This window comes from Phaseolus vulgaris, chromosome 2, assembly GCF_051622355.1.
Source record: "Phaseolus vulgaris cultivar YP4 chromosome 2, ASM5162235v1, whole genome shotgun sequence".
Taxonomy (NCBI): Eukaryota; Viridiplantae; Streptophyta; class Magnoliopsida; order Fabales; family Fabaceae; genus Phaseolus; species Phaseolus vulgaris.
Window position 1 is genome coordinate 47,502,289 of NC_143499.1, and position 25,681 is coordinate 47,527,969.

Here is a 25,681-nt window from a genome sequence, read left to right on the forward strand (position 1 = left end):
GTGAAAAACTTTTTACTCGATTATGAATTTATGTAGAAAATGAGACATACTACATCGTTAATATATATCACACGCCACATGATTTAATATATATACAATAAACTCAGGGCACTTTAACTCATTTCCAAAACATAATTCAATTTCATTGGTTAAAAATAAATTTCAACAATTTATACTTCCCACGAAATAAAGATTAGAACCATGAAAGAGGAGAAGAAATTAACAACATATAAATATATTGAAATGAAAGGTTGGATTAAAAAATAAGGAAAGAATAGATTAAAATAAAATATTGGACTTCAATAATAAGGTTGCAAATGTGATTATGTGAATAAAATTTTGATCACTACGAACAAATGTTTTGGTTAAGGACATATTCAAATATTATAAAGGGTATTCATTATGAAAAATATTCTACATTTCTTGCTTCCTACTCTTTTCTTCTTATAAATCTGCTTGTATTTCTAAAGTTAAATGTATATGTTGTTTTTCATGAATCTCAAATACGATGAATGTTTGAGATATTAATTTTGAATCTTCTTCTCGATAATCACTCTCGACGATCTAATTATTTATGTATCTGCTATCATTTGTATCATATGGTACATCGTCATCAATTAATATATTATACATCATAATCAAATTTAAATAAAAAACAAGGAATTATTTAAGATTCCTAAAAAAATTTGTTATGAAAAAAAAAAATTAAATGTGAGTTACTTGAAAATGATATCACATACTAAACTTACCTTCCGCATGTTTTAATGTGAGAAACGACCCACGCACCACCTACTAAATTAAATTCAAAAGTAAGTTGAATAAATTGAGATAATAACTTTTATAATATAAAACCTTGAAATATTTTTAAAAAAGGTAAAAAAAGACTTTAAACAAAAAATATTTTGCTTTAAAACAAATTCTAACTAGTTAAAAATAATCTTAATAACCACTATTTCACCCGTATTAAAAATATGACAATATAATATCTTAGAAAACTAAAAGAAAATAAAGGAAGAAAAACTAGTTAGACTAGAGAGAAAGAAGAGTTTTGAAAAAACACAAAAGTTGACATACTCTTATTTTTATTTTTTATTTTATATATATATATATATATATTAGTTAATCACTCCTAAACCTATAATATTTTTGAGACATTAAAATTAACATAAGTAGAGTGATTTCATTCATACAAAGAGATTTTTTTTTTTCAATTTTGATGTCAAAGCTATTTCCATATCTTCCATGAAATAGTTGAAGTAGCCTTTATATAGGATTTTGAATTCAAACCATGATTTCACAGCGTTAACTTGTTCCCATATGTTGATTACAAGTTGCATGTCTTATTACTTTTATTCTATATTTTTTTTATTGACTTATTAATAATTACCTAGACACTGGTACGATAAAGACATGTATAGATATGTATATATATATAATTTTTAAAATATAGGACATGATAACACAAATCTATATATTAATAATTATGAATTATATAAATTAATAATAAAAATTTATGTGAACAAATATGTTTCAGTTTTTTTTAAGTAGAAAATTGTTTTTCATGATGGGTTCAAAAAAATTTGTTATTTATTTTTATAATCATAATAAAAATTTATACAATAAGTTTGAGTTTTTAGAAAATGAATGTATTAATATTTTTAAAATTGTGTTAAAACCGTGCTAGAATGGTAGAAATACAAATATTTTTCAAATTTGACACTTCATAGATACATGTCATACGAGTCACTTAGAAATATAGTGTCCGAACCTCATAAATTATACCTAACTTAATGGAATTCTTATGAGTTTAAGGGTTTACTAATTGCAATCAAGAGGGATGGAACACTCTACATAATAAAATATTAATCCTAATAAATTGAGTCTCTCTAAAATCAAATTTAAATAAGTTCTCCTACAAAATATAAGTTTAAAAATATTACTTCTCTTAAAAACTTTAATTTCACAAATGTAAATAAAAAATATAAATATATAAAATCAATTTTAAAATAGTTTTTTAGTCATTAATATTTCTTTCATCAATAATTTTATTTTAATTATTTAACTTTTTAAAAATATTTAAATAATTTTTTTAATAATAAATAATAAATATTTACTAACATGATACTTATACTGATTCTATTAAGAAATAACTAAAATACATATATTCACTGCTCAAGATATCTATTAAATATTCATTACAAATTTTAGTCACATAAATTCATATTTTTTTACCATTTGAGTCATGAAGGTTGTTTTCATTTTTTTTTAATTTGGAAATTATGCTAAGTTTTCTTTAAAAAAATAACTCTAATTTTAATTTTCTCAAGGAAAAAATCATAGACAACTTTATAACATGTTATAGTTATTGTTTTTTTGTTTGAAAACTATATTTTAACTCGCAACCACCCAATATCAAGATTGCACTAGGCTATGTTATTTTAAATACTTGTGAATATTTTTTTTGGTAGTCCTATGAGTAAGTGTTATACTTTAATAAATCGACATAAATAAAAAATTAATAATTTAAATCCAAAGCAGGTAATTAATTTTATATATTTAATGAAAATTGTATTTTATAACTACTCTTTTATACTCTCTCACCATTTTATTCTTATAAACACAATTAATTTTGATTAGTTATTATAATTAAAATTATAATAAATAGTAAAAGATAACTATTTTATTTTAATATTCCTATAATAATTAAATTTTGAAATACATATTTTTTATTATAATAAGAAGTCGCGCACTTATTTGTTTATATAAAAAGGTTAATCTTACCTTTTTTTTTAATTATTAAAACATATTAATTAATATTAAAAATCCTAAAAAAAAGTGTCAAAGGGCAACTAGAGTTTTTAAAAAAAAGACGAATAAAAACGATGGCGGAAATAGTCCATTCTCACGGTTGGCCACCCCGCGGTGACGAATTAGCGTAGCTCGTACAATAGAGAAGATAGCGAAAGGGTTCCTTCCATCACACCTCAAGCAAAATGGCCGTAAATCCTCACTCTGTGCTTAGTTCTTATACGCACTCATTACATTTCCTTAGCAATTCCAACTCTAACCTTCACTTTCTTAACTTTGATTTTGGTTAGGACTCGTCGGGAACAACACTCATGGATCTGATAACGGCGGACCCTGCGCCGAAGACAGCGTCATCGTCGTCTTCGGCCGCATCTACGGCGCCGACGCCACCGGCATCTCTGCCCTCGGCGTTAGGTAGGCCTACGGCGGAAAAGAGATCGAAGAGAGCGGCGTTGATGCAGATCCAGAACGATACCATTTCTGCTGCTAAAGCTGCTTTGCATCCAGTTAGGACCAATATCATGCCGCAAAGACAAAAGAAAAAGGTACAGCGATGTCGCCTCTTCTGCAAGAATTTGCGTTGCTTCGTAATTGAATTTGTTTTTGGTCGTGGATCAGTTAGTTTTGAGTGCAGCTACATCGATTTTGCATATGTACTTGGAAATTCGGTGTTATTATCAAGTAGAGTTTAGTTGATATGATATTGCACATTGAAGTCTGGTCTTATGCGGAAGATAGTATTGGTGGTGCATGATTCTGTGCGTTTGATCTTCGTTCTCGCTTGCTTTTGCAGCCAGTTTCGTATTCACAACTCGCTAGAAGTATTCACGAACTAGCTGCCGCTTCTGATCAGGTGAGTGTTGTCACTTTCTCTGTGAGATTCCTGTTTGGATAAACTTGGCTTCTCTATCAGCACTTAGAGAAGAAGTAAATTAAAGGAATTGAGCTTCTCCAATAAGCAAAATTAACTTCGGCACTTAAACTTTCGGTGAAGCTTAGAAAAAAAACTTCTATAAAAGTTAAGTTCACAATTCTATAAAAGTTAAGTGCATAAGTTGATTTGACTAACCTATGTCATTTTATCTTTTTGTTTATTTCTCCTATTAGTGCTCACAAAAATGTTTGTTGAAATAGGTGCACTAACGTGCTTTCGTGGTTGGTATATTATCTCATGTTTTGTTTATTATGGTAATTTGGCTTCAGAAAAGTTCTCAACGGCAATTAGTGCATCATGTGTTCCCAAAACTTGCAGTGTATAATTCTGTGGACCCTTCATTGGCTCCCTCTCTTCTCATGGTATGCTCCAACTCCTTTGAACTCGAATATTTGCTTATAATTTGTTTCTGGTCTTCTCTTATGCATGTGGTATGTCCTGATTTCCTAAAGCTGCTTTCATATTAGTATTTTTGTCTTCAATGTAGCCTGTGTTGTTCTTTTTATTTATAAGATTGAAACTTCTTACTCCCTAGGTTTGTCTTTGTAGGCCTATGGCATACTTGTGGCAATTTTTTTAATGGACAGTCCTGCTGCTGAATTTATTATTATTATTATTTTTGAATAATAATGTACCATGTAGCTTACATCATCATCACTATTTCTATTATTATCATTATGTCTTAATGATTGTTCCTTTTGGAATTTGTTTACCCCTGCTTAATGTGTTGATGAAGTCTTGTATCTTTGTCTCTGTTTTGCAGCTTAATCAGCAGTGTGAAGATAGAAGTGTTCTTCGATATGTCTATTACTACCTGGCCAGAATTTTGTCTGACACTGGTGCCCAAGGTTTGAGCACCGGTGGTGGGATACCCACTCCTAACTGGGATGCTCTGGCTGATATTGATGCAGTTGGAGGTGTTACTCGAGCTGATGTTGTGCCTAGAATAGTAGAGCAGCTTACTGCAGCATCCAATAACTCTGAAACTGAATGTGAGTGGTTACTCATGTTTAGTTTAATGGTTTTATTTTATTAATTTTAAGCGTAAGGTCGCATACATGTATATGTATTTGTGAATGGGCTTATATGTTTTAGCTTGAGGTGAGAAGGAGTTATAGTTTCTTTTGGGAGGTTAATTTGAATCTTAAGTACAAATATCCTTAGAACTCATGTGGGGTGAATTAGTACTCTTTACTCCTTGTTCACTGCAGCAATTTTGTAAATGGTTTTACCTGAAGATTTTAAGAACTATGGCATACACTCACATATATTATGTTGTTTGTTGACAAGGCAAAAGGCATTTCTTCTGTCTTGTCTACTGTCCTTTACAAAAAATGCATTCATGAAAAGAGTTTTGGATAAATTTTTGTCTGAAATTTAAAGCATAAAGTGAAATTGGTACATTAGAGGAAGGAAAATTCAGAGAAATGAATTATTCCAGTCAGGTGGGAAAGTTTGGACAAAACCAATAGACTAAATAAATAAATTGGATGGGATTTTGCTCTGACTAATAAAATTGGACAATTGCACTAAAATGGCATGATTGATGCACTCTTTTATATTTTAATTGTGCAGCATAGCCATTCTTAATATTGCCTTTGAATTGGGACCTCTTATTTGGTAAAAAAAAATATCTATTTCACAAGAGAAAGGAGGAAAATAGAGTCTGAATCAAACTTTTCTGCTATGATGGTGATATATTATTTGGATTGGATTCAACAATTCTATTATCTATTTGGATGTATTGATGATTAACTCTCCCTGCATGAGAATTATTTGAAATTATGGTTTATCTTGAGGGGCATATTTGTTGTATTCATACCATTTGACTAGAAGAACTTTTATTGAAGCTTCCGTAGTTGTATTGTAATTGGTGCAAACTGCAATCAGTATTTTGGATTTTGCATCTCAGTATGTATGTCATTGTGGCAATGTTGTCTTTAAAAATGCAGTAATACAGTACAATGATACTTGGCATCTAGAGTTAATATAATTATCTAAATTTCTTGATTAAATTATTGGAATTATGCTTATGGAATGATTTTCTTTTTGGTAAACATAATTTTGTCCTGTTGATAATTAACTTGGTCATCTTGTTAAAAGATGCACACATTTTAGTTTTTGAAGTAGGTCTTCAATTTTCATTTGAGATTATGAGTCAATTAATGACTTGTATTCAACTTATGTTTTGAAGTTCATGCTCGAAGATTGCAATCGTTGAAGGCACTTACATATGCTCCTGAGACCAACTCTGATGTTTTGTCCAGATTGTATGAAATTGTTTTTGGCATACTAGAGAAGGTTTGTGCTTCCTATTATCTTTATTGTGTACGATGTTGTTTTTTTTCCCATTTATTTTTAGTTATTCTTGTAGGCACCTCTATCCAGAATATAAGTTGTTTTAATTATTCCTCGCTTTCTCCATAAGTATTCTTTCTTTATTAAAAAGGTTTTTTGAAATTATGGTACTTGAACTTTCTTCACTTTTTCTGCCTTTAATGATTTTTAGGTTGGTGATGCTCAGCAAAAGCGAAAGAGAGGCATACTTGGGGCTAAAGGTGGAGATAAAGATGTAAGATCACTGATTTGTACTATTTTTTCTTCTATCCTGATATTTGTCTTTTTCTTTTTAAAATTTAAAGAATTTTTTTATAGCTAATGGAACTGTGTCCTCTTTTCATTCAAAGGAATGTAGAATTCAAGGTCATAAAAATGTAGTCAGAGCAAGCAATTAGAGCAACTGTGATGCCTATCTTTGTTCCTGATAGTATAGTATTCTTTCACTGAGAGAAAACAACAGATTTTGACACTGAGTCTTTATATTGCATTTTGTAATAAATATTTTGATGCTCAAAAATATATTCCGAAATATATGTAGATCCTCAAAAAGTAGGACACGACGTAAAGTAGACAGCCAATCAAGGTGGAAAAAGATCTACAGAAAGAGACTTTTCAAAATTGAATGGCAACTCCTGACAAGATTAAACTTGAGAGCTGACAATGTCCTGCAGTATGAGAAAAAGATAAAATAGGGGTTTAACACCAGGATGAATATCTCTAGGGGATAACTTTTGTAGCATAAACCTGTCTTTGAATACCTTCTATTTTAATCAGACCATAATGCTAGAGCTTTTGACCAAATATTGTTATAGTTAAATATTTTACCGAATAGGTGTTTAGCTTCCTTGTGGTTTCTTGCTAATTTATTTTATTGGGGATTTTCTTTGTCAAATATTCAGATGGGGTTCCTTGAGTCGTACATCTATAACTGAAAAGAACCTTGCTAAAAGATGGAAATACAGTTGCCCCAGAATTCATGATTGCTGGTACTGAGTATACTGCATATGAAACACCGACTTTTACTGATATGATATGACATAGTAATGGGGATATGTCAGCTCTGCTGAAAAAGAAAAAGGGGATATGTCAGATTTTGAAAGTTACATGACACAGCTTGCTTTGGCATAGATATGACTTAACCACTTCTGTTTTTAGGTGAAAACACTTGAATGATTTTATGTTACATCTCTAACACACCCGCTCATTCAAGAGCCATGGATAATTAGAAAACATAGATCTAGGGTTCTAAGAGAAAAGAGAATTTAGGGAAACTTTGTAATTGTTATTGATATTCTGATTTCTTAAGAGAAGAGATCAGTTTATATAGTTATAGAGAGGGAGTATAAGAGAAGCTGTTGATGTGGCTCTAACTAGTCAATCAGCTTGCAAAGAAAATAACTAACTATGCTGATGTGGCAAATAGCCAATTAGCTTACAGTGAACTAACTATGTTGATGTGGCAGATAGCCAATCAGCTAACAGAGAAACGAGAAGAACTCTCTATTACACTATTAAGACCACATCCCTAGTGCTGATATTCAGCTATTTATTAGATTGATGTGTGTGACTAAGATCAAACTCTAGACCTCCTCTTGGTCATAGAGGCTTTGATACCATTTCACAAACCAATAGTCCCAAAAACTAAGTTATTAGATGAAGACACTTGAATGGTATCATATTATGTTTCTAACGTGTTATGTGCTTGATCATATAGTCTATCATCCGAAGCAATCTACAATATGCTGCCTTAAGTGCTCTGAGAAGGCTCCCTCTGGATCCTGGAAATCCTGCATTTTTGCGTTATGCTGTACAAGGGTAAGTTACCCCTACAACCAAAACTTTGAGGAACAAATAGTTCGTGACCTCTCTTTGAGCAACTTTATTAATTATTCACTTTTGCATTCTTCCCTTGTTTCTTGTCTGTAGTTTTCAAAACTAAACAAAGTTGAATGCAGGATTTCATTTGCTGATCCAGTTGCTGTGAGGCATGCTCTTGAAATTGTTTCTGAGATAGCTACCAGGGATCCTTATGCTGTTGCAATGGCCTTAGGTAAGAGTTTAAATCTTCATAATATTTTTCCATTAAATTGTTTTTAATTGCACATTCTTTTGTAATATAATGTTAGAAACAATTTTCTTAAAATTCCCTTAAATCTAATGCTTCCTGGATATTCTTATGCAGGAAAGCATGTGCAGCCTGGAGGTATGCTAATTGGATCTTCATTGTTTCTTCCATCTTTCCTTCTATTTTGTTTGAATTTTACATTGATGGGGAATCTTCTTTGTTCGGTAAAAAACAGTAGATAATGATTATGAACCAGTTTTTGGTCAGTAAAGTATGTCAAAACACTTATATTACTTCCATCTCATGATTTGTTTGTAATTGGAGAGGAAAATTTCTGCATACTTAATTAATGAGTATTTCTGCAAATAATAAGGCTTTGTGAATATTTATAACTTACTATCTTTATGCTGTTCCACCACAATTAAATAGGTTTGTGATGACTATTTTGGTCTATGTACAGGGGCGTTACAAGATATTCTCCATTTGCACGATGTTCTTGCTAGAGTTTCTCTGGCGAGGTTGTGCTGTACAATATCAAGGGCTAGAGCTTTAGATGGTTGGTGTATTAAAAAATTGTGTTTAATTAAAATTGATCCTTGGTAAATATGCTATGATTAAATTTCTGTTTTGCATGCATATACAGAGAGACCAGATATTAGATCTCAGTTCAATTCAGTGCTCTACCAGCTTCTGTTGGATCCCAGTGAACGAGTCTGTTTTGAGGCAATTTTATGTGTACTAGGAAAATATGATAATACTGAGAGGTGGAATTTATCTCTACCTTCCTAATCATATTTTTAGTTTTGATTTTACTGTTAACCTTCTGTATTGTGACTGGGAGTTGCAATCTTATTATGTTTACACATTCTAGGACTGAGGAGCGTGCAACTGGGTGGTATCGACTGACCAGGGAAATTCTCAAGTTACCAGATGCATCATCAAAAGAAAGTTCTAAAGATAAATCTCAGAAGATGAAACGTCCTCAGCCTCTTATAAAACTTGTAATGAGAAGGTTCAAAAACTCATTTGTGTATTTCTGCATGCATGTTGATTTTTCTTGTTGAATTATGAAGTCATTGACTTGGGTGATGTTGAAACTGTCTAATTTTTATGCACCTTGTCTATTATTTAATGCTTTTCAGGTTAGAGAGTTCTTTCCGTAGCTTTTCTAGACCCGTGCTTCATGCAGCAGCTAGAGTTGTACAGGAGATGGGGAAAAGTCGGGCTGCTGCCTTTGCTATGGGCATACAGGATATTGAAGAAGGAGCAAATGTCAACACATTTGCTGATTCTACAGATTATAATGATTCAGATGAAAGCACACATCCTGAAAGTAATTTTTATTGTGTGTTTAGTGGTGCATGCTTGCATATCATTGTAAACAAGCCTTTTAGTATGTCTTGATTATTATAGATAATTAGATATAGCACAGATAGTTACAAAGGTTCTTGGATATTAAATAGAATTGTCAAGAGATATAAAACCAATATTTGGCCTCATGAAATGACTTAAGCTTTTTGGACAGTTGATCCTTGACAATCATAATATTTATGCTCAGTTTTATATGGTAATGTCTTCATGTTCTTCGCCCTCTAGTTTTTTTTTTTTTTTCGGTTGTTCCTTTTGTTTAGCCATGCTTTTCAGATTGTATTTTGAGATTTGTATTGATGGTAGGTATTGCTTCTGATTACTTTTTTAGAAATAAATGTATATGCTTGTATAATGAATTCAATTAATTAGGCTGCTTGTGTCTGTGTTTGTACTTGTAAACTTGGTTTAGTACACGCATGGTTACTATCTGTGTTTAATACTGTTAACATACACAGGATTCTTCTGTAACACTCCTTTTCATGCTGGATAATATAGGTTAATCTTAAAAGACTTTTGTAAAGAAGTCTGGTAGTTCTCCATCCACTTGTAGTCAAAATGAATCCTTGCTGAGTTTTTTGCACAAAGAAAATTCCAATTCAATGTGTCTTTGAGTTTCATGTAAAGTAAGGTCAGACACAATAGAAGTGCAGTTTGATTGCCTCTCAATAGTTGCACGGGATTAGTTATCCTAAAACAAATCTAATACACAAGTTTAGATACAGTCTTAGTGATATCTTGGTATGTTGAAATATTATTTATGTACTTAATTGATACCTTGATGTAGGCATCCGAAGAACTTCTTCAGTATCTAATGGAACTGCTGGCAGAGATACCGTCGCAGGTTTGTTGGCTTCATTAATGGAAGTGGTACGGACGACTGTTGCCTGCGAATGTGTTTATGTCCGAGCCATGGTGCTCAAGGCATTAATCTGGATGCAAGGTCCGTTTGACTCATTCGATGAACTAGAGTCTATAATTGCATCAGAACTTTCCGATCCATCTTGGTCAGCATCACTTTTGAATGACGTACTACTCACCTTGCATGCTCGTTTTAAGGTATGTGGACTTTCTCTTGTGAATGATATGTCATTGTTAAGCATACTTGAATATATTCAACAAAGCATTACCTGAAAAATGATGAGGCAATTGGCAATATGGTTGAATTTTAGCAATCTTTTTGTCAATAATATAGATTGATCCGCTGGCTGTAAAAGGCCAACTCTATTAATTTTAATCTGTCAAGTGAAGGCTTATAGATGATTTATACCTTGCATGACCCCTTTCACACGTGATCCTTTTGAGCTTGAAGCATAGAATGTGCATCACTTTTGCACTAATTCAACCCTATTTGAAAAAAATAGGGTCAAACTCTTGATCATTTGGTCATGTAGGGTTTGATATCATGTCAAAGACCAACTCTCCTATTAAGTTGTTAAGTGAAAGGATCATTAATGATTTTATATCTAACATTCCTTTTCTTTTAACACCTTGTTAGTAAATGGTGAATTATGTTCATATATTCAGTCTGTGTGCATTCTCCCCACCCCACCCCACCCCATGCACTGCAGGTATAAAAGCCATGGGTGGTATAAAGGAGGGGGTATATGAACTTGAATGTCAGTGAGATTTTTATAATTGTGCTTTTCTGAAGTGACAACAACATCTTATTAGTAGTCTTCCTCATAAACTTTGTAAGTTTGCTCACTAGTTTTTTCATTTTTGCTTTGAAGGCTTCCCCAGATATGGCTGTTACTCTTCTTGAAATTGCAAGGATATTTGCTACGAAAGTTCCAGGAAAGGTTGATGCTGATGTGTTACAACTGCTTTGGAAGGTCAGTTTGCCTTGACAGTTTTTTTTAATTGATGTGCTTGGTACTCTGTTTATAATGGAGTGGTCAAATAATGTTAAGTAGAGACAAATGCAAACTGCAAAACTTCTGAAGCAACACATCCACATGACATTACATAGTAGATGCATGCACAGACATACCCGGTTCATTTGATCAAATTTGAGTTTCCTTGATGGTTTTTACTTGTAATAATGATTGACTAAATGAATATCTATTTCCAGACTTGTCTTGTTGGAGCCGGTCCTGATGGGAAACATAAAGCTTTAGAAGCAGTGACAATTGTACTTGATCTACCACCTCCGCAGCCAGGTTCTATGCTTGGTTTTACTTCAGTGGATAGGGTGTCTGCATCTGACCCAAAGTCTGCTCTTGCATTACAAAGACTAGTCCAAGCTGCAGTAAGCATTGTTATTTATTCAGAAGACCTTACTCACTCTTTGGCTTCTACAACCAAAAAAAAAAGTTGAATCAAGTCTTTTTTTGACACTTGGTACTGTTAGGTATGGTTTCTTGGGGAAAACGCAAATTATGCTGCATCTGAATATGCTTGGGAATCTGCTACCCCGCCTGGTACTGCTTTGATGATGTTAGATGCTGATAAAATGGTAGCTGCTGCTAGTTCTCGTAATCCTACTCTAGCTGGTGCCTTGACGAGGCTCCAGAGGTGTGCACTCAATGGCAGCTGGGAGGTATATATTACCATTTGAGTGTTTTTTCCTTTCTTTACTTGTTTGGTTGTTTAAATGGTATCACACTACACTATGAGAACAATGATATACTTCATTAGTTAACAGTAGTGTTGGTTGGCCTCCCCAAAATTTTGGTCTGATTCAGCCACTTGTCATATGTATCATTGCATATTTTTACCTCATTGTTATTTTCTCTTGCTGTTTAACTTAAGTATTCTCTGTTAAATGAACAAGCAGATTAGAATTATTGCTGCTCAGGCTCTCACAACGATGGCAATAAGGTCTGGTGAACCTTTCAGGTTACAGATTTATGAGTTTCTGCACACTTTGTCACAAGGTGGTCTTCAGTCGCAGTTCTCTGATATGCATCTTAGTAATGGAGAAGATCAAGGAGCAAGTGGTACAGGCCTTGGAGTTTTATTAAGTCCTATGATAAAGGTTTTGGATGAGATGTATAGAGCACAAGATGATTTGATCAAGTGAGAGCCAGATCTTACATACTTGTTTCAAAATGGATGATCCTGATTACTAATGTTCATGTACTGCTTATAAACAGGGAAGTACGCAATCATGACAATGCTAAGAAAGAATGGACTGATGATGAACTGAAGAAACTATATGAAACCCATGAAAGGCTGCTAGACCTTGTTTCATTGTTTTGTTATGTTCCAAGAGCAAAGTATCTCCCTCAGGGCCCGATAAGGTACCAATTTATTGAAGTGCATTCCGTATATGAGCTAATTTTGCATATTTCTTATGTATCTAAAGAGACTTGTAGGCTCTTCTGCTTACAGGGTAGTGCATCAGAAGGATAACTTTTTAACATGGGCCAAGGAACCTTTTTTTGGCTTTCAGTGTTGACATTTTTTGTGGTTCTGTTTTTTTTGTCATTATTTGAACTTTGTCCTTAAGTTCATTAGGCATTTGCAAAAATTAAAACCTTAGTGTATTTGTAGCTTAGTTATTACCTTTGGCATGTTTCAAAAGTAAATCTAATCTGTATTGGTTTCTAATTTCTCAGTCTTGGTGAGAACATCTTCCAATAATAATTTGAATTGATGAAATTAGTAGTAATGTTGCTATATAAGATGTTCTCCTAATGAAGTGACAGTCTATCTCAATTGAAATGAATACAAAAGAATAGAGAGTAAATTACAGAGCTTGATTCCCCTCTGTCAAGTTCTCATATTTATAATGACATTGGAAGTTCAGATACAATGGATGAGAGGAAAGAGAAAAAAATAAGAAAGGTCATATCTAGAAGCTAGGTAGAACACAAAGCACATAGCAACTTTTCAATAAAGTCTATTTAAGATTACCTGTTCTTACAGTTTGAGGCAATTTAAAAGGTTGTCTGTTTGTCACATATGATTATCATTTGTGTAGCCTCCCCAAATCTCAATTCTTTGAGTAGCTGTTTGAGACAAATAAGTTCACAACTGCTGAAGCCATGACTTGATAACCAGTTTTGTGCTTGATTTTGCAACATCACTTCAATTTTTTATTTTCCAAGAAATCAAATTGTCGCTAATGTCAGAAGTGGATCTTGTAAGTCGGATTGCCCAACCTGCATTTGAGTATCCCACAATCAAGTATGACCTTTGTCTTCTTACAAGAGACCTTCTCCTGAAACTCCTGTAATATATTTTAGGATGCTAAAAACCACATTCCAATATCCTTCAAAGGGTGAGTCAAGTAAATGACTGATGACAGACAACAAAGGAGATCTGGACAAATAACAATCGTTCAGTTTTCTGTACCCTTTGAGATTGAAAGTGACTTTCCTTGCCTTGGCAGAAGTTTGGCACAAGGATTCATAGGAGTGTCCTCATATTTGGCCCCAATTGTCTGAGATATCCATTTCACACTTACTATGAGAAATCACAGTACCATTCTTGGATTGTACCTCCTCTATTCTTTGGAAGTACTAAAGTTTGTCAAGATCTTTTTGTTTGAAAATGGTGACAAATATATTCACATGTGTAATGCCATGTAACCATGTTGATGACTACTTGTAATATAATTTCATCAACATACACAATCAAGTAAATATATTTTGTGGCTAAATAGCAATAACAAACTGAAGGGCTAGATTCACTTCAATTCTTCAAGTCCTACCAAGCTGTTGAACTACAATGGCAATTCTATCAAACTAGTTCTAAACTAGGAGTTGACAAACTCCCAAGTCTTTATCATCAGTACTTCAAAAGGATTTTTGGTGGTTACAAACTAGTCCTAAATTGCCTTTTATATAATTAAATTAAAATTTTCAATATTTATTTAGTTCCTTTTTATGTATATTAAATATTATATTTATAAAACATTCTTTGTCTTATATTGTATTTCTTACATTTAACAATTGATTAGGTTACCATTAATTATTGAAAAAATATTCAAATATTTTTATTTGAGTTGTAAATCTTATGATTCACCTCTTGATTCAATTCTTGACATGATTTACTGTTTGGTTTCCTAATTGACATTGACAAATCTGTGATTTGGTGGTGACACTTGGTTTACAGAACTAGAAAAAGCAACCAATCTCAGTTAAAATTAAAAGTATATATGCTTTTATACAGACAGAAAGTCCCTATACTTTTTTGGAAATTATTTTCCCCGTATTTATTTAGTAATTTTCAAACCTGAAAAGTTACCATCCTATTTGAATCGTTTTTTTTTGGATCCCATTAGTTTTAGTCTGGATATAAAATATGTTACTCTATAAAATATTTATTTTAATACTTGTCAATGTTATATCTTAAGCAGAAAATATATTTTAAAGGGAGATGCAAAAGTGAAGCAGAAGCCTTTTTTGGTTTCTAGGAGTGGACATCAAACAAGAAATCCCCCGTTTCTGTAGCAGTGGTACCATAATAGATGACACTTTTAAGGTCGTCAAACTCAAAAGTTTATGTAAAATTGTGAAGCTTCAGTAAAGTTGACTTGTAAACTACGAGTTTACATAATAAAAAAATAATATTAAAAACCTATTAATGACATAAAGCCTTTACAAAATACTATTAACACAATATTTCTCAATTTCGATTCCATAATAAATCTCAATAATAAAGTGTAATATGTCATTATAATTAAACAAGATCAAACTGTACAAGTGACTACATTAGATATAAGTTCATAAAAAACGTAAGTAATTAAAGTGAAAACATTTTAAAAAGGAGTTAATGTCTTCCAATATCAGTAAGTAATGGTAAAATGCTGTCATTGTAGCTGTAGGGTCCATTTTGAGCAAAATCTACAGTTAATTTCATATTTGTGGACTTGCTTCTAATTCGAGAGTTTATGTGAGTTGATATGAACTTACTGAGTTTACCAGATTCTATCCAAAAAAGGATTTGATAGAGTTAACTTGTTTTTGTAACAATTTTGTCTACTTAGAATCATAAAATTGTTAGAGTTAACTCCAGAGTTTAACAAACATAGACACTTCTTCCATAATTTAGTCATAATGTTTTGGTGAAACAATGAAACATTTATTTGTTGTGGCTATGTTATTAGTGTTATTCTCTAAATGTGATTTTACTGTAAATTTTTTTATAGTGCCAAACTCATTGACATCTATCGAACACGCCACAACATTAGTGCATCCACTGGTTTGAGTGATCCAGCTGTTGCCACTGGTATATCTGACCTTATTTATGAATCCCAACCACCACCCGCTGAGCCTGATACACTTGATGATGACCTAGTAAACGCCTGGGCAGCAAACCTTGGTGATGATGGCTTATGGGGAAACAATGCTCCGGCAATGAATAGGGTGTGCTTTTTATCTATTTTGTCTTGCTTCTCTTTAATTTGATAAAATGATATTTACTAATGCTTAAGTGGTTGCAAATTATATTCCCTTCTCCCTCTCTCTCTATGCACACACACATAATAGGTTCTCAAATTGTGAATCTCCAAGATAATTTTTCAACCGTGAATATTGTATTGAATCATAAGATTCAAACACAATGACAAACTGCTTCAATTATGTCATATAGATGAGGATATATAGTGAATAATGTAATACTTATGTGAGTAGACAAAACAACCTAACCATATCTTATGAAAAAAAAATTATCAGCTATATATGAGTTTCTGAAGCCTGTGCTTTTTTAGAAGAATTGAAAGAAAGCAATGAAAAATAGATTGCATTCATTGGACGAGAGGGTGGAAAATAAAATAGTGAAATAGTCAATTGGGATAAGTACAAAAGTGCCCCCTCAGTTCCTAAATTGTGTGACTCGTAATGATGACATGAGATTGCTCATATTTATTCGTACAGTAAGACACAGATAATTTAAAATTTATCTTATGATATAAATTGTGAGGTAGTCAAATTGTACAATTTGAGTTGTGAATCATAAGATTCTGATAACATTCTACAAACAGACACTTTTAATCACAGTTATAGGAAAAGATAGGATAATTGAGACAAGTGTCTAACTTAAACCACTGAATCATGTGATATTATTTTGATGATTATGTGTACCTAATTTTTAATAATTTAAACATTTGTAGATATGTAATGTAATAGCAGAAATTTATTTATTTTTTACATAACATGTTATACATTAAAATAAAGTGTCATGAAGTATCAATATGTTTTTAAATTATATGACATTTTGTAAAGTCTATCTACTTCATGAAATATTATAATACCATAGTTGGATTAATAAAATTATCCTTTTAAAATGTTATTAAAGGTGTCATCTTGTCAAGTTTGGCACCTGATGTCAATTGATCTGGTCTTTTAAGTTTTAACACACATTGCTAACCTTCTCACCTTGCTTTGGACATTAACACCTTTACATTTTGTTTTGGACTAAAAACTTACATAACTTTTTGTTAAAATAAATTTAAATAATGGATAATATAGCCATTTTACTTTTTTAAAATTTAAATATCGTTTTTAATATTTTCAGTTATTTCAACCACACTCCCCTTGCCCTGGTTTTTTTACATTTTCACATTCCCATGTTAAGAAAATTACTTTTCAGGTAATTGAATTTTGAAAATTAGAAACGTTTTCTTTACTTGACTCTTCAATGTTCTTATTTGTAAAAAGGCATGCCAGGCCAGAAAACTGCAAATTGTTGAGTGGTGACTACCAACCAGCCTCTAAATTTTTTGTTAGAATCCAGTAGTCGACCATTAACTTTTGCATTTGGTGAATGAGATGCAAGTGGCGGTTGAAAAAATTAGCAGCAGAATTCATATTTTGTTCAATTTATTTAATAAAGAATAACAACTTTATAGTCCAAATCAAAACGTGGACTATGCTAACATCCCATTGAATGTGTGTATTTGTGAGCAAAATTTAAAGCTAAACATTCCTTGTCATTTGTAACTAAGTTGAAAATACTTTTTTTCTTTGGATTTAGGTAAATGAATTTCTGGCAGGTGCTGGAACAGATGCCCCGGAAGTTGATGAAGAGAATATGATCTCTAGGCCTTCGGTTAGCTATGATGATATGTGGGCAAAAACACTTCTAGAATCTTCGGAGCTAGAGGTAAGGATTAAGCCAGATCCTTTTTAACCCTGATGCATTGGGTCTTGAACTTTGCGGTTTGTATCACTTGCATCCATTACTTGTGAAAACAGGAAGATGACGCAAAGTCATTGGGATCATCATCTCCGGATTCAACAGGATCAGTTGAGACTTCAATATCATCCCACTTTGGTGGAATGAGCTATCCTTCACTGTTTAGTTCGCGTCCATCCGGACATTCACAAACTACGGTACCAAATATTAAGATTAAAATTCAATTTGTTTTGCCAAATGCATCGTGCTTCTAATTTGATGCTATCCTGAATCCTCTATATTGAATATTTTATGCATATTTTTTGAAGCAATGAGAATAATGAATGGTTCAACTCTTAGTATTAGTGTTAGTTAGAAACATAACTTTTTACATTGCCCCTGAACTTGAGATTACAAACTTCATAAACATTCTGAAATCAGGTTACAGGTACAAAGAGAATTATATATATTTTTTGATCTGTGAAAACCATTTGAAAATGGATTCCGACATTAAGATCATGGAATCAATGTTTGTATGTAGGCAATTAGCCTTTAGACCTCATTTATCTGTCTTTAGGGACCACTAGTATAATTGTCAGCTTTCTGTATAGTATTCTCTCTTCAAGTTGTTGGTGGTGGGTGAAGAAACATGGGATGATGAGAGGGTAAAAAACTAATATGTCCTGGTTTTAGAAGGCTCGAAGAGCTTGAGTCTCTGGATTTGAACCCATGACTAACTGGTCTACAAGGCGAAACTTTACCACTGTGTCAGCGCTTGCCTTCCATTTTTGGAGGGTCAAATATAATTTTATTTGGGTTAACAGCACTTAACCCTGTAAAATATTACTTTAGTTTCACTTTCCACCCCATATATGAACTTAAGCTTTATGCGCCCCCCAATTTAACTCAATTTATTGTAATTTTCCCTTTCTATTCAATTTAATAGAGAGTTTTGATGGAGTCAAGTGTAGATTCCCAGTTGCACACATTGGTTTTTTTAATAGAAAAATATGTTGAAAGATAAAAAAGTTCTTTATCAAAGAAAAGTTTAACCAGGGAGTTTGGCTACCTTGTTACCCTGTACATGTTTGTCACTAACTGCATCATTTTAACCGCACTTTTATTCATTACCTCTCATCAGAAATGGTGAGGTTGCATGTGGCTCTTATAATTTGATTGTATATTCTTCATGTGAACTTCTCTAGTATACATTGTTCCTTTTTTGGATAAACCCTTGAACAGTGCATCACATAAGTTGGTCCCATATTCTTCCGGTGAACTTCTCTAGTACACACTGTTCCTTTTTTAGATAAACCCTTGAACAGTGCATCACATAATTTTGCATAAAAAACGGCTTGTTGATTTCATGTGATTTTCTTTTTCAACTATTTGAATACAATATGAGAAGCTTTTAAAGCACTAAAAAGTTTCCATATCAGCTTCTACAGTGAAAATATGGAATAGGCACGTATACTTGTCTTGTAATTTCAGCCACTTCAAGAATTTTGGATTAACAGATTTCACTGGCATTTATAATTGCTTTGTAATTTTAAATGAGATTCCAGATTTCCATGTTGTATTGATACCTTTTTGCGTTACTAATACAACAAACCAACTAGAGTAACAAACAATTCAATCGTATTCTCTCAGGTTTACGTTTTTGTGAGCAATATACCCGGTTAGGAGGCAAAATTTAATATAGGGTTTTATCGTCTTTTAAATATATATTTAGTCAAAAAACATGTGCACTATGTAACTGTTCAAATTAACTATTAAATATTGAAAAGGAAAATTTGCTATAAATTGTATTAAATTTGGCTGTATTATGCTTAAATTGTCATACAAGGGTGGAAAGTGCCACCAAAGTGATATTTTAGGATGATAAGTGCCTTTTACCCCATAGTCTGTAATATAATTGTTGGAAAGGTTGTGGGGTTTAGGCAGGGAAGGAAAAATAGAAATAATAGAAACTCAAAGTATGATGATAAACTGATATGGTGTTGAATTATGGGAGTGAAAGGAATAAACAGAATATATAATAAAGTGACATGAATGGAAGAAATTATGGGAGTTGTGCATCATTCTCCCCCACTGAAATATTTTGTAAATACTCTAACAAATTTTTTGCATCAATGAGTTCTTAATCTAATTACCTTACCTTGAATGTTGTCATATTATCACACATTTATTCACTTTTTATTGAATCATAGCTCTGCCGTTGTCAACTTTTGTATTTGAAAATTACTTATGGAAATTTACATTATCCATGGCAGGATAAGGCACCAGCTAACCGAGGTAGTGAGGGTCTTGGTTCTCCGGTAACATCCCTTTTCTTGTTTTAGAGTATATTTGGATGGATTTCTATAAAAGTACAATTAGGGGGGAGAAAGAAAGCAGGAAATAAATTTCTCCATAATTTAAAATTAACCTGTATAAAAGTTACAAGTAGTATTTTAGAGAAATTAATGAGAGAATTTTTGCGAAGAGTTTATGTATAAATTAAACTAATTGTAGTTTATGGAGAAATTTATTTATTTATTTTCCTAGAAAAGCCTATACAGAAGATTTATCCAAATAAACACTTCGTTTCATTTTATCCTTCTGATCTAGTTTTAATATTAAATCTCAATCTTTTCAGATAAGAGAAGAGCCTCCTTCATATTCATCATCTGTCGTGCAAAGATACGAGTCATTTGAGAACCCCCTAGCAGGAAATGGGTCGCACAGTTTTGAGTCTCAAGATGACGAACGAGTTTCATCCGGAAATCCTCAATTTGGAAGTGCACTTTATGACTTTACAGCAGGAGGAGACGATGAAGTAAGTTTTAACTGGAAAATTTGTGAATGGGTTAGGTCAGATGTCTAAACAATCCACAAAAGTTGAATAAAGAATCGATGCAAAATAGTTGAACTAGTGCCACTAAACACAATTTTGAACCTTGACCTAAAAGCAAAAACGACACAAAACTTAAAGAAAATGGTTTAGTAATGTTAGAAATTAGAAATCAACTTTTAGTAGGGGTCATTGAGACGAAAGATCTATGGCGGCAAGAAACATGCAGCTGTACAATGCAATGCTCGTAAATGTGTTAACAAATCTGAACCTGAAATGCAAAAGTATACAAAACTTAAAAAAGGGTCAGTAATATTAGAAATTAGGTTCACATGTCGATGACTATTATTTAGCGTTTTCGTTATTGATTTTTTTTACATTTCAAGCCTATTTAGTATGCTCATTTTATTCGAATTTAAATTTTGTATTATATAATATTAAAATATATATAATTAACACTGATTCAACCAGTCACAAATGAATCATAGACCTTTACATATTCAGTGACTAGTTTGATGCATGTTCGATATTTCTTTGGACTATTTCTTTCGGCTTCTTCGTGTTCGTGAATTGATGTATCATCTAGAGGCAGGTATGGATATAATGATATAATTACTTTCATTGTTTTTTCTGGCAGTTGAGTTTAACCGCAGGAGAAGATGTTGAGATTGAGTACGAAGTAGATGGCTGGTTTTATGTATGTCTTCAATATTTGTATTTGTATTTCATCTCAAGTAGATACCTAGATAAGTAGAATTTACATGGATTCCTCATGTTTTCAATTATGCATAGGAGAATCAGTTGTTGATGGCCTACTTTGTGGTGCAGGTTAAGAAGAAACGCCCTGGTAGGGATGGCAAGATGGCTGGATTGGTCCCTGTTTTATATGTTAGTCAATCTTGAATAATGTACGTAAGCTGTTGTAACATCCGAGTCATGCACATGGCTTTTTTTTGGTTTATTTTTCCAGTATTGCTTTCTTTCAAAGTTTCCTAGTGCTCCTTGTCCTATGCCATTCTGGCTTTTCTCCCTCGATATCTTGTATCCTGGTCCCCAATTTGTTCAGTTGTGTGCTATATCGATGTATCATTTTCTATGATATTTGCTTGCGATTTTTAGTCATTTATCATAGTATAGGAGTTTCGAATTACTTGAATGAGTGTTTATTCTTATACAGGGAATTCAATATACCAAGCGAAAGTCTCATGATTTTGAGGTCAGACTTATATCTTGTCTTTAGATCTATTCAATACTTGTATAATCACATCTTCCTGATAATATTTTCACGTATAGGTCTTCCTAACATCCTTTCGAGTTTCAATCACACTTTTTCCCCGGAATGCTAATTTTTATTGGTCCTTGGTTTGGTTAAATTACAAACTTCTTAACTTTAGAGAAATATGGGATCATGGGGGCATACAATATGGAATAAGACAAGAAGTACATGAAAACTATGACAAAAGTAAGAGATCATGGGGCAAAAAAATATGGAACAAGACGAGCACATCAAAGAAGTGACAGATATGTGAACGTATGTAATTTCTGATAAAATAGCAGAGTATTCAATTTAGATGCTTCTTGAGAATTAGACATAATTATCAATATACAATGAGCCAATATAGTGTACATAATGTCCTAAACAGCTGAAGTTTTAGTAAGTCTAAGAGCTTGCCCAATAAAAATCACTTATTTAACACATACAATTTAACACGTGAACAATGGAGTTGGTGTTTTAACGTTGTCAGTATTTTTCTCTCAAGCCACGTAAATGCAATAGTGGAGATTTCACAATTAAATTGAAACACTGTAAGAATCGATTGTGGACAAAGTTGACTAAATAGTTTTCACAAAAAACATTTATTAGGTTATTTCTTTCTATAGCTTGCTCTATACTCATGGACACGTAATTTAGAAAAGGATTACAGTCTCTGATTTTTTTTTCTTGTTATTTTTTGAATAAGATTTTTCAAAGTATTGAATGAACTTTCTGAATTGTATAATTTGAAGATGGACGGTCTCTAATTTAATTATCTGAAAAGGTATACCATTGCAATAAATTTTGAAAAAGTTGATCCGAAATTTTATTTTATTTGAATTAGATAATTCAAAACACCTTAGAGCACAAATTTAGATATTGTACTATTTGGATTGTACCATGGACATGAAATATGGCAGAGCTACACAACATGATGCCATTGCTTGAAGAGCTTCCCTCCCTCCACATTTCTCATTCTTCTTTTATTCATTGAAAATGACCGTGCCGACCCCTTAAACATCGAGGAAAAATGTCCCATAAACTCTATAACGTGATTCGGTATTTCTTCCTGCACCCTATCAGTATCCCAAAATACAATTTTACTCCTATTTTTTAAATGACTTCCGGATCAACTTTTTTGGAATCTTTCCAGACACCCCTTATTTTGGAAAACGTTTTAAAAAAATAGGAATCAATTTTTGGAATAAAATTTCCAGAATGTATATAATACATTTTAAAATGTGTTTTTTTGAATAAATTTTCTGGAATATATTCTGGAAAGAACTTTCCAGGATGAGACTGGATTAGGGATATTTTTACCCATTTGATGGGGTGCAGGAAGAAACATCCCGCACTCCATGTGTTTTTCATATATATATACGTATGTATACGAATAGAGAAAGGTAGTTTCTTTCTGCACCGCTACATTTTTCTTCCTGCACCCCACAATGTAATGCAAAGATAATAATATCCCTACTATTTTTTAAAAACCCCAAAATACACATAAAATTCACATTACTCTTTCTTCTTCCGGATAATGCAATTTGGTAATTTTATGAAATGGGAAATTCGTATTTATTTTTTTGCATTCCGGATTGGAAAATCCATAAATATTCCAGATTGATGAATCCGGTAATCTTCTGGATCCATCAATCCGTAACAAAAATTAGACTTCTGGATTCAGCAATCCGGAAATCAACAAGTTGCTTTCGAAACAAGGTGAAGGTAAATTTTGAGATTTACAAAATTGTGGGGGTGCAGGAAGAAAAACGTAGGGATGCATGAAGAAGAAGCCATAGAGAAAATGAGGAGCAGGTGAGAAATTCTACAACGGCCCATAAAAAGAAACCGTTTTAACTTTTTTATTTTGTATCTTTGCCTTTTCCTACATACTTCCTTCTCAAATAAAAATGAAACGTGCAACAAGTTGGGGATGTCGTGGCTGAACATCAGGACAATTTCTGACACAGAAAGCTTAGAATCTAACAATTTAGTCACAAATTTAAAACTTTAAACTACACATTTGCAGAACTAAGAATATTTCACTGCCAAAGAAGCATGAAAATTAAAAATATCTACGTAGACATCAGAGTAAATATGCACAGAGAAAGAGAAAGGGAGTAATGTAAGTTAAGCTTCCGCAATATAGCCCCATTTCCCCACACATCGCTTTATTCAATGATAAAGAAAATCATAGATCAAAAGCTTGTGTGTGTTTTTAGAACAAATATTCCAAAACTTACTTAATTATTTTTGAAAAAATAGTTTATAATGAAAAATTTTATTATAGATATTTTGAAATGATGAATTCAAAATAGTTAAAAAACAATTGTAAAATTTTAAATGTTATTCAAAAAAATTCTTTCAAATTATATATTTTCAAATGTTTTTACGTAACCTGGAATTTTTTTATTGTACTCTAGATTACATTTTCAAACAAAATATAAAATTTTTAAAATGTTATATTTATCGTTGTATTATGAGAGGTGCGAGAAGAAATTATGAGATTTAGGAAATAATTGTCCATTTCTTCTTTACTAAAAAAATTAAGCCACTCTCTATTATTATGGGATAAATGGTTATGTCCATGTAGAAGAATAGTACATGTGTCTATTTGACATTACAACAAACCAACCCTTGTTAATGACAAGTGAAAACTTGTTAATATTTAGGATATTAAAACGGTTTTAATTTTTTTTAGATTTCTTAAGAAATGTAGAGATTTTTTTAATGATATAGATTCTTGTGTACCTTGAAAACAATAAAAGCTCGATAGAAAGTGAACTACTTTTTATGAGTGAAGATTTTATTTTTGTTACTATATTATAAATAAGAGTGGGTGGATATAAGAATTTAAGTTTAGAATATTTAACCACAAATAAATATTTATTAATTTATTTATAAAAATAAGTTTTACATGAAGATAATTTAGAATGGATTTTTTTTTCTCTTTTTGGGAAATTTCAAAATTAAATGCAAAAGGGAAAATATATAAAATTGATGAAAACAAAATATACCAAATTAAACGTTTTCTAATTGGTATAATATTCAATAACCTTTTTTATATTGCAAAGTTTATTACATAAAACTGATATACTATTCAACATCTATGATTTAATTGGCAATATTATACATGCTTTATAAAATTAATTAAATTTCAAATTGACAAACTTGTATCTATTTTGTTTCTTAAAACAAAAAATATGTAAGAAAAGTAAAAAAAAAATGTACTACGATTCGTGAACTTGACAGAAAAAATTGAATTATCTAACACTATAGTATATCTAAAAATATAAAAAAATTATTTGAGATTTTACTATTATTTTAAAATAGTATATTTATAAATAATTCAATTATCTATAATTATATAAATAATTAAATATTACTTATTATTTTTATTATTTTTAAATTTAATTTTCTTATTATAATTAATACTATTATTTATTACTAATATTATATAAATTTATTTATTTTATTATTATGAACATTATATTTATTCTTATTAGTTTATAATTTTATTATTATTATGAGCATAATTTCATGGTAGGTGATAACTGATTATCCTTCGAAATAATTGGTTACATCCTAGGTTATGCAGAATAGAAAAAAAAGCTTACAAAAAAAAAACAGAGCAAAGTCATAATCTATTTATTATTAAGATGACTTTCTCTTTATAGTTATTGACACATGAGAGTTGGGTCACCTACGAATACTCGCCATCAAATCTTTGCAAATCTCATGAAACAAACTCATTTTTGCAAAAATAACATTAAAAATAACAAACTCATTTAAAAAGAGAAGAAAGAAATAACAAAAAATTGAAAATATTAATATTATAAATAAAATTCTAAACTTTAAATCCTAAGTTCATCCAAAATATCAACACCTGGTTATCGCTATCTCTAAAGGGACTTAATTTAAATAAATAAGATAACACAAAGTAAAACTCGTTTAAAGTTTTAAATAATATTTAAGAAAATAATTTCTAAAACTAAAATAAATTAAATAAAT

The 25,681-nt window shown here is 31.6% G+C and overlaps 1 protein-coding gene across 2 annotated transcripts; it reads left to right on the plus strand.

Moving 5' to 3' along the window:
• Positions 1–2,835: 2,835 nt before the first annotated feature.
• Positions 2,836–21,814, plus strand: LOC137812766 (SH3 domain-containing protein). Of its 2 annotated transcripts, XM_068614961.2 has the most exons (29): positions 2,836–2,999; positions 3,099–3,353; positions 3,602–3,661; positions 4,012–4,104; positions 4,506–4,734; positions 5,937–6,043; positions 6,252–6,314; positions 7,797–7,897; positions 8,038–8,132; positions 8,265–8,285; positions 8,608–8,703; positions 8,791–8,911; positions 9,019–9,159; positions 9,290–9,480; positions 10,303–10,574; positions 11,249–11,350; positions 11,590–11,766; positions 11,869–12,057; positions 12,295–12,536; positions 12,614–12,760; positions 15,616–15,832; positions 17,442–17,570; positions 17,663–17,800; positions 19,856–19,900; positions 20,221–20,400; positions 21,053–21,112; positions 21,244–21,323; positions 21,593–21,631; positions 21,709–21,814. In XM_068614961.2, exons 1-27 carry the CDS (start codon positions 2,994–2,996, stop codon positions 21,316–21,318), a joined length of 3,552 nt encoding a protein of 1,183 aa, XP_068471062.2. In that variant the 5' UTR covers positions 2,836–2,993; the 3' UTR covers positions 21,319–21,323; positions 21,593–21,631; positions 21,709–21,814. The 2 variants fall into 2 exon arrangements, with proteins under 2 accessions (XP_068471062.2, XP_068471059.2); XM_068614958.2 differs by lacking the exon at positions 21,709–21,814 and having other exon boundaries at positions 21,244–21,635.
• The last annotated feature ends 3,867 nt before the right edge of the window (positions 21,815–25,681 follow it).

What these genes read in the sequence shown, in the direction of transcription:
- LOC137812766 (XM_068614961.2), top strand. An exon ending in CCTTGCATGCTCGTTTTAAG is followed by an intron (nt 10,575 to 11,248) that starts GTATGTGGACTT and finishes TTTGCTTTGAAG; the next exon opens with GCTTCCCCAGATATGGCTGT. An exon ending in CAGCAGGAGGAGACGATGAA is followed by an intron (nt 20,401 to 21,052) that starts GTAAGTTTTAAC and finishes TTTTTCTGGCAG; the next exon opens with TTGAGTTTAACCGCAGGAGA.